This window comes from Stomoxys calcitrans, chromosome 5, assembly GCF_963082655.1.
Source record: "Stomoxys calcitrans chromosome 5, idStoCalc2.1, whole genome shotgun sequence".
Classification (NCBI taxonomy): domain Eukaryota; kingdom Metazoa; phylum Arthropoda; class Insecta; order Diptera; family Muscidae; genus Stomoxys; species Stomoxys calcitrans.
Window position 1 is genome coordinate 136375129 of NC_081556.1, and position 12487 is coordinate 136387615.

At 29.8% G+C, this 12487-nt stretch overlaps 1 protein-coding gene across 12 annotated transcripts in view; it reads left to right on the forward strand.

Annotated features, from left to right (window-relative positions):
• The window catches only part of LOC106084029 (zinc finger protein 37), a 134004-nt gene that overhangs the window by 93008 nt on the left and 28509 nt on the right, over positions 1–12487 (forward strand). Inside the window, exons 3-4 of one of the 12 annotated variants that reach the window (XM_013247444.2) lie at positions 6185–6557; positions 6637–6872. The exons of 10 other annotated variants lie outside the window; for them this stretch is intronic. In XM_013247444.2, coding sequence (XP_013102898.1) covers positions 6185–6557; positions 6637–6813 — 550 coding nt within the window. In that variant the 3' untranslated portion in view covers positions 6814–6872. Of the gene's footprint in view, positions 1–4598; positions 4969–5101; positions 5370–6184; positions 6558–6636; positions 6873–12487 lie in introns of those variants that run through there. One more of the 12 variants, XM_013247449.2, reaches the window with a different exon arrangement.

Here is a 12487-nt window from a genome sequence, read left to right on the forward strand (position 1 = left end):
TCAGAGTATAGCAGAAATGATGACGATGAAATTTTCTTTAAAAATCAAAATTTTAAAAAATTTTCTTCGAAAATCGAATTTTGGCAACATCTTGTCTTGTAGTTGCCCAAAAAGTAATTGCGGATTTTTCATATAGTCGGCGTTGACAAATTTTCTCACAGCTTGTGACTCTGTAATTGCATTCTTTCTTCTGTTAGTTATCAGCTGTTACTTTTAGCTTGCTTTAGAAAAAAAGTGTAAAAAATGTATATTTGATTAAAGTTCATTCAAAGTTTAATTAAAAATGCATTTACTTTCTTTTAAAAAATCCGCAATTACTTTTTGGGCAACCCAATATATAAAATTCAATTTGGGTTTGTTTGTTTCGCATAGAGTCAAAAACGGCTGAACCGATTACCTTGAAATTTTCACAGATTGTGTAAGTTGGTCTGGAAGGAAACATGCGAATAATTTTTTGATATGGCAAGGGGGCGGACACTCCCCCTTACCCCAAAAGTACTACCCAAAAATAAAAGGGGACCAATCGGGACAATATGGGATTCAAATGAATGGTATTGAAGAGTATAGTACGAATTTCATAATAAAAGTTGGGTCCAGGTACCTGGGGGCCGCCCCAGCCCCAAAACCCCTTAAAATACGTTTATTTTATGGGGCTCGAACGAAAGGTATTCGGGAGTAGATTGTGAAAATTGTCAGGAAGGAGGAAAAGGCTTTTTAGTTTTTTTGATATTGGAAGGGGGCGGACCCTCCCCCGTTACCACGAGTAGATTTCGGGCGGACGCTCCCCCGTTACCACAAAAACATTACTAAAAATCAAAAGTGGACCCATCGGGACAATATAAGTATCAAATGAAAGGTATTGGAGAGTAAAATAGGAATATGGTATTAAAATTTGAGTCATAAGTACCTACCGGGCCGCCCCAACCCCAAAACGCCCCCAAACAGCTATATTGGACGTTCATTTTAATATGGGGCTCGAATGAAAGGTATTCGGGAGTAGATTTCGAATCTGGCATACAAAATCACATCGAAGTATATGGGGTCACGCCACCCTTCAAAAACGGCATTAGACCCATTAGATTATGACTATATGACAATTGGCTGTCATATAAACGTTTGTTTGTCTGAAGGGAAACAACGCCATCCATATCCGAAAGTGGTCCGATCGGCACAATAAGGGTATCAAACAATGGGAGGTCGCCCACCATCAAATACACCCAACTGGGCATATTAGCCGACCATGGCTATATGGGACTCAAATGAAAGGTATTAGGGACTAGATTAAGTATATGACATTAAAATTTGCGTTCAAGTCTAGGTGGCGCTTTTTCTCCTAAAGATACGCTTAATGGGTTATTTGATCCATTATGACAATATGGGACTCAAATGAAAGGTATTTGAGAGTAGAAAACGAATTTGATATCCAATTTTGGAGCAAATTTTACAAAGTGCCGGTGGCCGCCCCAGCCCCAAAACACCCTCCATACGGTTCATATTTACCCGCCATGGCAATATGAAGCTCATATTAAAGGGATTTGGAAGTGCAGCACGAATTTGATATCCGTATTTGAGTCGAAATGTCTCCTTCCCTAATGAGAACATTACCACCAGGAACCGAAAAGGGGCAAATTCTCACACATCAATGAATGCTTTCCTATTCAAGTTTAAACTCAATGATAAGGGACCTTTTTTATAGCCGAGTCCGAACGGCGTCCCTTAGTGCGACACCTCTTTGGGGAAAATTTTTTAAATGACCATCAATGGCATTGTAATGTTGCCAACATTAAGAGGGGATAAACACCGCTTTGTCCCATGTTCTTGCCAGGACTCGAACGCGTTCAGCGTCATAGGCAAGTGTCGCCACGCGTTCAGCGTCATAGGCAAGTGTCCCCACCCCATAAAGATATTAGAGAGTTAAAGAAGGTTCAGCGGAGCGGTCCCGGTTCGGCTAATTTTCTATAAAAATCAAATACCAAAAAAATTTTCCATAAAAATCCAATTTCCACATTATTTTCATGGAAAAATCACTTTTCGATGAAATTTTCTTTCAAAAATCAAACTTACCATCATTTTCTGGGTATATCCAACATCTTGAAATTTTTCTATAAAAATTTAATTCCTGGAAAATTTTCAATGAAATCAATTTTTTTTGCAAAATGTTTTGCTTAACTTTAAAAAAAGGTTTGATATACCCTCCACCATAGGATGGGGTATACTAATTTCTTCATTCTGTTTGTAACTACTCGAAATTTTCATCTGATACCCCATAAAGTATATAAATTCTTGATCGTCATGACATTTTATGTCGTCCGTCTGTCTGTCGAAACCACGCTAACTTTCGAAGGAGTAGATATTTCTTATTAGTGTAGGTTGGTTGGTTTTGTAAATGGGCCAATCGGTCCATGTTTTGATATAGCTGCCATATGAACCAATCTTGGATCTTGGATTTTGACTTTTTGAGCCACTAGAGGGCGCAATTTTTATCCGATTAGACTGAAATTTTGCATGAGGTGTTTTATTATGATTCCTAACTGTGCTGTGCTGAGTATGGTTCAAATCGGTTCACAACCTGATATAGCTGTCATATAAACCGATCTGGGGTCTTGACTTGTTGAGCTTCTTGAGGACGTAATTCCTATCCGATTTGGCTGAAATTTTGCATGAGGTGTTTTGTTGTGACTTCCAACAACTGTGCCAAATATGGTTTTAATTGGTCCATAACCTGATACAGCTGCCATATAAACCGTTATGGGATCTTGACTTCTTGAGCCTCAAGAGGGCCTAATTATAATCCGATTTGGCTGAAATTTTGTACAACGACTTCTCTCATGAGAAGTCTTGTTACTATTTAAAGCGTACATCAAGCCCGATTACTGGTTTAGGTGTATGTCCATAGTGGCATGGGGGGGATATATATATGCACCCTCTTTTCAACCTAACCTAAATTAAGTTTCTTAGAATTTTTCTGTAAAAATTTAATTTCTAAAAAATTATTTATGAAAATCAAAATTTTTGGATTTTTTTTTCAATTCAATCAAAGGAAAAATTTTTATGAGTTTTTTTGGAAAATAAAATTTTTAGAAAATTTTCTTGGAAAATCAAATTTTGACAAAATTTTCTTTAAATATCAAATACTTGAAAAGTTTTTTATTAATTTTTTTTATCAAATACAAACAATTTTCTTTAAAAACTAAATTTTTGGAAAATTTCTACAAAAGTCGAATTATTATTATTAAAATTATTTTATTTAGCAAAATCTAAAAATTTTTCGTTGACTACCAAATTTAGCTAAAAGTAAAAATTGGGATAATTTTGAGAGGAAAATAAAAATAATCAAATCTTTGAAAAAAAATTCTTTAAAAACAAAAATTTTACAAAATTTTCTGTAGAAATCGAAATTATAGAAAATTATTTTTTATTATATTATTTTTTAAATTTGATCGAAATATTAAATTTGGATTCAATCCTCACATAAAATTCATTTAAAAATCTAATTTTTAATTTTTTTTTTTTTTTGTGTAATACTTTTCTCGAAAATTTTGTGTAAACAGCCAATCGAATAAGAATTGCGCCCTTTGGGGGCTCAGAAGTAAAATAGAGAAATCGATTAATATGGGAGCTGCATCGGGCCATAGACCGATTGAGACCATAATAAACATGTATGTTGATGGTCATGAGAGAATCCGTCGTACAAAATTTCAGGCAAATCGGATAATAATTACGACCTCTAGAGGCTCAAGAAGTCAAGATCCCAGATAGGTTTATATGACAGCTATATCAGTTTATGAATCGATTTGAACCATACTAGGCACAGTTGTTGAATATCATAACAAAATACTTCGTGCAAAATTTCATTCAAATCGGATAAGAATTGCGCACTCTAGAGGCTCAAGAAGTCAAGACCCAAGATCGGTTTATATGACAGCTATATCAAAACATGGACCGATATAGCCCATTTACAATACCAACCGACCAACACTAATGAGAAGTTTTTGTGCAAAATTTCAATCGGCTAGCTTTACTCCTTCGGAAGTTAGCGTGCTTTCGACAGACAGACGGACGGATGGACGGACATGGCTAGATCGACATAAAATGTCGCGACGATCAAGAATACATATGCTTAATGGGGTCTCAGACGAATATTTCGAGTAGTTACAAACAGAATGAAGAAATTAGTATTCCCCCATCCTATGGTGGAGGGTATAAAAAGAAAAAAAAAAAAAAAAATAAAAAAAAATTATAAATAAATTTATAAAAACCATAAGAACCATAAGTAAAAAATTTCCATAAATTTCAAAAAAAAATTACAAAACTTTCTAAAAAAGTCATTGCTCCATCAAATTTTCTATGAAAAAAATTTTCACAATTCTCGTGCTGTGGTATTGTCTTTCCATAAAACCCGATATTAAGGAACGATTATCCTGTTTGCTATTGCCTTGCCAAGAAATTTTGAAATCTGCACCGCCTTTACTTGTTCTAGTTGTTTTTGTTTTCCCCCTTGAAATAAGTTTTTTTAAAAACAATTGAAACAAAAAATTGGTTTAATGCGTTTGGTTTATTCTGAAAATGGTCTATTGTTTTATTCATTACCATTTCAGATTTCCCTGTGAAATGTATTTGACTAGACATCTTGAACGTCATTTCCCTACCAAAGAAGTTATTTGTGAGACCTGTGGCAAAGTCATACACTCGATTGATGCTCTCAAACATCATATGCGTCGCGTTCACACAAAAGTCTCTGAACAGTGCAACTATTGCGGCCAATGGTATTCGAGTCGAGCGACTATGCGTCGCCATTTGCTCAACATGCATGTACATGCGGATGAGGAGCATCGCTGTGAGATATGTGGCTTTGTGTCCTCATCGAAAATGGCCAAGAAGCGTCATATCGAATTCAAGCACAATCCGGAAAAGAAACATAAATGTACAATGTGCGATAAGGCCTTTAAAACGCCCACTTTGTTGAAAGTAAGTTTTCGCCTCCATTCATTTTTGGATTTGTCCAATTGTTTTTTTTTTTTTTTTTTGTTCTTTTGCCCAACTCTTTCCATATAACTAATGCTGCCTTTGTGTGCTTCTCCTTTCAATCTTCTGTTTGTAGGAACATGTGGCCACCCATACGGGTGTTGATCTATACAATTGTGCCTATTGTGAGGCTTCATTCAAATCCAAATCAAATCGCTCAACGCACTATAAACGTCATCATCCCGCAGAGTATATGGCCAATATGAGAAGGCGCCCCTGTCCCAGTAGTATAAATAATTATGTCTAAATTATCCCCAGCAAAGGGTTATGTGCTAGAGAAACAACAAAAAAAAAATCATTTTGGAATGGCAAACCTTATATCGTAGTATATTAAATAAATTAATAAAAAAAAATAGTTGCAAGTCGAAGGAAAAATGAAATATTTTATTTGAAACCATAAAAATTAGTTTTAAGCTCTGCTCAGCAGAATCTTGGATACATTCTCATGGATTTTGCAAAAAAATTTCACCATTTTGCTTAGTTTATGTGGGATGAAGAGGAAAAACTGGCGAATGAGAGGGAGTTCAAATTGGGTATGGTTTCTTGGGGTTGTACATGCATTTGGACAAAACTAATGGCCAAAGACTTAAGGGTCGGTTTATAAAAAAAAAAAAATTAAATTAGAAAAAAAAAATCATTTTTCAAGTTTTTTGAAAATTCTTCGCACTAACAGGCAAAAAACTTGAAAAATAATTTTTTTTTTAAAGATTGAAAAAATTTTTTTTTTTTAAATTTGTGACTTTATGTACTGGGAATATTTTCCTTGCTTTGTAAATAATCCAATATTTTGTGTAGGAAAACTTTCAGTTTGGGTGGTTTATCCATTTGGACAAAACTAATGGCTTCTAATAGCCAAAAAAGTTAAATTGGGGATCGATGTATAAAAAAAATTTAAATTTAAAAAAAAAATAGGTACAAAAAATTTTTTTGGTGACTTTAGGCACAGGGAATATTTTCCCAGTTTTGTAAATAATTCAATATTTTGTTTAGGAAATTTTTCCGTTTTGGGCTATTATGGAATTTAAACCAATTGTTGGTGTATATAGAAGAAAACTTAATTCGAATTTGTTGTTTTTGTTTAACGTTGTTCTTCCAATTTTCGTGCTACCCTTGGACATTTTACAAAATTTGTTAAACTATTTTATCATTACAATTCCAGATTTCCCTGTGAAATGTATTTAATTAGGCATGTCAAATACCATAAACCTCCAAAAGAATTTATTTGTGATACCTGTGGCAAAGTCTCCCATACACTTCATGCCCTGATCATACACAAGCAAAGGGTTCATGCACCCAAAGTGCCAGAACAGTGCCAATACTGTGGCAAATGGTATTCGACACGTTGGACACTCAAAAGCCATGTGCTCAACATGCATGTGCGTGCCGATCAAGAGCATCGTTGTGAGATTTGTGGCTTTGTCTCGACTTCGATGACAGCTAAAAGACGTCACATACAATTCAAACATAATCCGGAAAAGCGTCACAAGTGCACAATGTGTGAGAAAGCTTTTAAAACGCCTACTTTGCTAAAAGTAAGTCTGAGATTTGTCCCCCTTTTTCTTGTGTTTTTTTTTGCCCCCTCCTTGCTTTACTAATTGTGGCTTCTTGCAGGAGCATACAGCCATCCATACGGGCATCGACTTGTATAGCTGTGCCTACTGTGAGGCCACCTTTAAATCGAAATCCAATCGATCCACTCATTATAGACGTCGTCATCCGGTGGAGTATAATGCCAATATGATAAGGCGTGAACGTCCTACAGCCATACCAAAAGATACAGCGATATAGATTTTTTTTTTAAGTTATTGAATATTTAAAATATTTGAATAAATCGTCTAAAACCAGTGCATAGTAAAATGTATTTTTTTTAATTAGGGTAGTGGTTAAACGTTAGGCACCACCTTGGGTTGGAATAAAAAAAAAAACAAAATTTTCTATAAAAGTCGAATTTTAACAGAATTTTCTATGAAATGTAAATTATTGGGTTGCCCAAAAAGTAATTTTTTTTTAAAGAAATTAAATGCATTTTTAATAAAACTTAGAATGAACTTTAATCAAATATACTTTTTTTACACTTTTTTTTCTAAAGCAAGCTAAAAGTAACAGCTGATAACTGACAGAAGAAAGAATGCAATCACTGAGTTACAAGCTGTGAAAAAATTTGTCAACGCCGACTATATGAAAAATCCGCAATTACTTTTTGGGCAACCCAATATATTAAAATTATATTTCAGTAGCAAAAATTTTCTTATGCTATTTATTTTGGCAAAATTTTCTTTCAACTACAAATTTCATCGATTTTTGTTTTTTTGAAAAGCGTAAATTTTGTTTAAATCTTTTAATTTCCATTTTTCAAGTTTTTTGCCTTTTTTTTAATTTCAATAAAATTTTGGTTTCAACGAAATATTCTCTGAAGGCAGCAGTGCAATTATCAAAAGACTTAGAACACAAACATGTTTTTATCACTGGGAAATATGATTTATGTGTCTTAAGTCTTTTAATGCAGTCCTATTGGTAAAAGACTTAGAACACAAACTTTTTATCTCACTGTGAAATATGAAGTATGTGTCCTAAGTCTTTTGATTAACTCTCAACAGAGAAATACTTACTACTTCTTTTAGAATGAATGGTGTGTGTCTCTCTCACACTAAACAAAAGACTTAGAACACAAACTTGTTGTGGCATTTAAATAAAAGTTTATGTATCTCAAATAATTCAATAATTCTCAGCAGAGAACTATGTATGATATTTTTGTGAGTGTATAACAAATATATGAATAGAAGTGTGATTCTCTCGGCGTTAAGTAGATAGCAGTACATTTACCTTACAACACAATCTTATGTGTCTTAAGTCTTTTAATGCAATTCTATTAGTAAAAGACTTAGAACACGAACTTTTTATCTCACTGTGAAATATGAAGTATGTGTCCTAAGTCTTTTGATTTGATGGCAGAAAATAAATTGCCAAAAATAGACGAAATGGAGAAAGACAAACACACCATTGGCGAACGTTTCGGATGCTTGGTTAAGGCTCCTTATCAACTCCAGCGTCTTCACTGAGCCTCCCGTCTGCCGGCTCACAGTTCCCAGATTGCTTGCCTCTGGTATATAAGCTTAGAATGCACAGGGGATTTCTTTTGGAATCTAAGTAAACCACAACAAACAAAAATTACTGTTTGGAAAAAAATTAAAAAAACATTAAAAAAAAAATTAAAAGGACTAAATAAAAAAAATAAAATATTTTAAAAAAATATGTATATAAATATTTAAAAAAAAGTAATTAAAAAAGTACTAAAAAAAATATTTTAAAAACGGTTAATTAAAAAAAATTTTAAAAATTTTAAATAAAAATTAGGCTGAGCCAGGTCGGGATTTGAAACCATGATATTAGAGCAACAACGAACGCTTGCCTTTGTCTTAGCGTTCAGAGCCATTAACACAATTTCCATACAATGCAAAGACCATGTGTATACCCTGGAAGCAATTGTAGGTGTAGGAGACAGCTAGTATCGCAAAGAGTCGAACTCGGTTAGTCTTGTATTCATTTTGTAATGACTTCGATAGAAGTACAACCTATCAATGTACGGCCTTTGGAGCATGCACACCAAATGGTATCCGATGATCGTCTTCTTTACCAAGAGTTCGAAATGCGTTATACCATGGTTAGTGTGTGGTATCCCCTGGCTTTCATTTTCCATTTTTATATTTGAATTATTTTATATAAATCAATTGAGGTATAATTGAAATCATATCGGCTGATAAGTTATATAAAGGCCATATGTATTTATGGTCCTAACTGGTCGATAGTTGGTTGTAGTTGTTAGAAGGTATAGGTAGGCAAAAATTGATGCATCTAAGGACTCTAAGCAGAGGATCGGTTTATAGAGTACCCATATCGAAATGTGAACTGATATCATCACTGCAATTTCCAACGACCTACATCAAAAAGAAGCACGTGAGCAAAATTTAAAAAAAATGCTTGATCCTTTTGAAAGCTTAAGTGAATTCGACAGGCAGAGAGGCAATATATGTATACATCTAAGTACAAAAAAAATAAAGAATATGTTTTAGGGCTTCTAAAGAAAATTTGAAGAAAATATTAAAAAATTTAAAAAAGTAAACAAAATATTAAATAAATTACAAAAAAATATTAAAAAAATTAAAAAAATAAAAAAAAATTAAAACATTAGTTAGAAAAAAATTTAAGAAAATAGAAGAAATTTTTTGAATTTAAAAAAACAAATTGAAAAAAAATAAAAAGTATTAAAAAAATGAAAAATATTAAAAAAAAATAAAAAAAAAAAATAAAAAATATAAAAAAAAAATTAAAAAAAAAATTAGAAAAAAAATTAAAATAAAATTAAGAATTAAAGAAAATGAAAAAAAAATTCAAAATTTTGTTAAAACATTATTTCTTGCGTTAGTCGATCTTAAATGACCACGAGAATGTGTGTTAGGAAGGAGAGATTGTTTTTATGAATTGAAGAAAATATATTGCCAGTGATCGGACAATCTGGCACAGATATCACACCATTGGCAGACGCGTTTCTGAGCTGGTAAGACCCGCAGCAGTGCATAGTGTATCATATTCGTACGTCTGACCGGCCCACAGTTTCATGATAGATTTTTATCATTAATGCTTATGAGCCTGTTCCTTAGTGGAATGTTTATGGGCAAAAATTTGAATTTGCTTATGAGGAATCAACGCACGCGAACTTATTAACCACCAATCACATAGGTCAGTCAGTTTTTTGTACAGTATCATCTCAAACAATTTCAAATCTCATCCTCACGCCAACCTTATGCAAGCTTGCTACATCCTTTTACCCGATTTTGACGTGGCTAGCAACCGCCAGCGAACGACAAAAATAATTAGCCACAATCAATGTGGGGGCTTTATTGCTTTTGAATAATGCCCCCACATATCGTTTCTGTATTTAGAAACACCAACCACTGAAAGCTGTTTTTCTTTTTCTAAGTACCACCATGTGCTCTGGTTGTCCATCATTTGTGTTTATTTGTTTAGGCTACTAGAACCGGTCATTTGAGTAAATCATTCTTCATTTAAGCTCGAAGAGGAAATGATTTATACACATGACCAGCTCAAGTAGCCAACAAATAAACAATTTTTTGAAATATTAAAAATAAAGAAAAAATTTAAATTATTACAAAAAAATTTACATTTCAAAATAAATTTATTTTTTTTTTAAATTAGAAAGAAAATTATAATAACAATAATAAAGGATATATAAACAAAAAAATAAAAAATTAAAAAAAAAAAATAAAAAATAAAGTTAGACAATAAATTAAAAAAAAAATAAAATTTAACAAAACATTAAAAAATAAAATTAAACCAAAAAAATAAAAGAAAATTAAATTATGCAATTTTTGTACGGCTTGGGGTCCTTTTATTTTATTTAATTCCCACGGATTTACGGTATTTTTAAACCAAAAAATTAAAATAATTTGTGTTTTTTCAATTTAAAAATATTGCAAAAACAAATTCAAATTTAAAAAAAAAAAAATTTTAATATAAAAAAAAAATAAATTTAATAACAATAATTAAACAAATAATTTCAAAATAAAATTAAGCAATAAATTAAAAATAATAAAATTTAACAAAACATTAAAAAATAAAATTAAACCAAAAATTAAAAAAAAAAATTAAATTAGGGTTTTAAAAATTTTTTCTAAAAATTATTCAATTTTTGTTCGGCTTGGGGTCCTTTTATTTTATTCAAAAAATTAGAAATTATGCAATTTTTGTTCGGCTAGGAGTCCTTTTATTTTATTAAATTTCAATGAATTTAGGGTATTTTTAATTATATATTACACATAACCAATTAAAAAGAAATAAAAAAAATTGAAAAAATAAAAAATTAGAAAAAAAATAAAAAAAAAATTAGAAAAAAATAAAGAAAATAAAGAATTAGAAAAAAAAATAAAAAAAAAATTGAGAAAATAAAAAGTTTGAAAAAAAATCATTTTTTTGAATTGATAAATTAAAAAAAAAAAAATAAAAAAAAATGTAAAAAAATATTTTAAAAAATTTAATTTTTTTTTAACTATTAAAAATTTAAAAAAATACAAAATTATAAAAAATGTAAAAATAAATTAGAAAAAAAAGCTAAAAATTAGAATAAATTTTAAATTTTATTTTTAAAATTAAAAAATATATAAAATAAAAAAAATTCAAAATTTTTTTTAAACTATTAAAATTGCAAAAATGAATATACAAAATTGTAAAAAATTAAAAAATAGTTTTTTTCATTTAAAAAAAAACAATTTTTTTTAAAACAAAAATTTTTTTATTAATAAAATAAGAAAAAAATTAATTTTTTTTTCAACTATTAAAAATTTTAAAAAATACAAAATTATAAAAAATGTAAAAATAATTTAGAAAAAAAGCTAAAAATTAGAATTAATTTTAAATTTTATTTTTAAAATTAAAAAATATATAAAAAAATAAAAAATTTTTAAAAACTAATAAAATAGTAAAAATAAATATACAAAATTGTAAAAAATTAAAAAATAGTTTTTTTCAAATTAAAAAATTTTATTTTTTTAAATTAAAAAAAAAATTAATAAATTAAAAAAAAAATAATTTTTTTTCAACTATTAAAAATTTAAAAAAATACAATATTATAAAAAATTTAAAAATTAATTACAAAAAAAAGCTAAAAATTTGAATACATTTTAAATGTTATTTTAAAAATTAAAAAATATGAAAATAAAAAACATTAAAAATTTTTTTAAAACTATTAAAATTGTAAAAATAAATATACAAAATTGTAAAAAATTAAAAAGTAGTTTTATTCAAATTAAAAAAAAAACATTTTTTTTAAAAATTAAAAAAAAAATTTTAATTTTTTTAATTATTTGAAAACTATTAAAATTGTAAAAATAAATATACAAAATTGTAAAAAATTAAAAAAATAGTTTTTTTTTAAATTAAAAAAAAAACAATTTTTTTAAAAATTTAAAAAAATTTTCTTCAACTCAATTGCCTTGAAAATGATTACTGTTGAAAATCGAAATATTGGCCAAAAATAAATAATTAAAAATAAAATTTTATTGAAATCACCCTATATCCATTGGAATTTCATCAAATAAAAGGACCTAAAGCTGAACAAAAAGTATAAATTAAACAAGTAAAAGCTAATTTCGGCCGGGCTGAATCTTGGTAATCCATCACCATGGATTAATAGCGTACACTATTAATTGGTCCTTACTCTTTTTTATTGCAGTATATCGATAACTTACCAGTGCATCTTTGCACTGATTTTCTATCCAGAACATCTGACTTGCACTGGATAGGACTAAAATAATGATTTGTTTTCTTGACTTGATGTCAATCTCTAAACCATAGTGTCGCTAAAGCACAATATCCCCTTAAACCAAAAACTGCAAATAATTCTCCTTCGCATATCACTGCTAAAATTAAAATATTGCGGGACATTTAC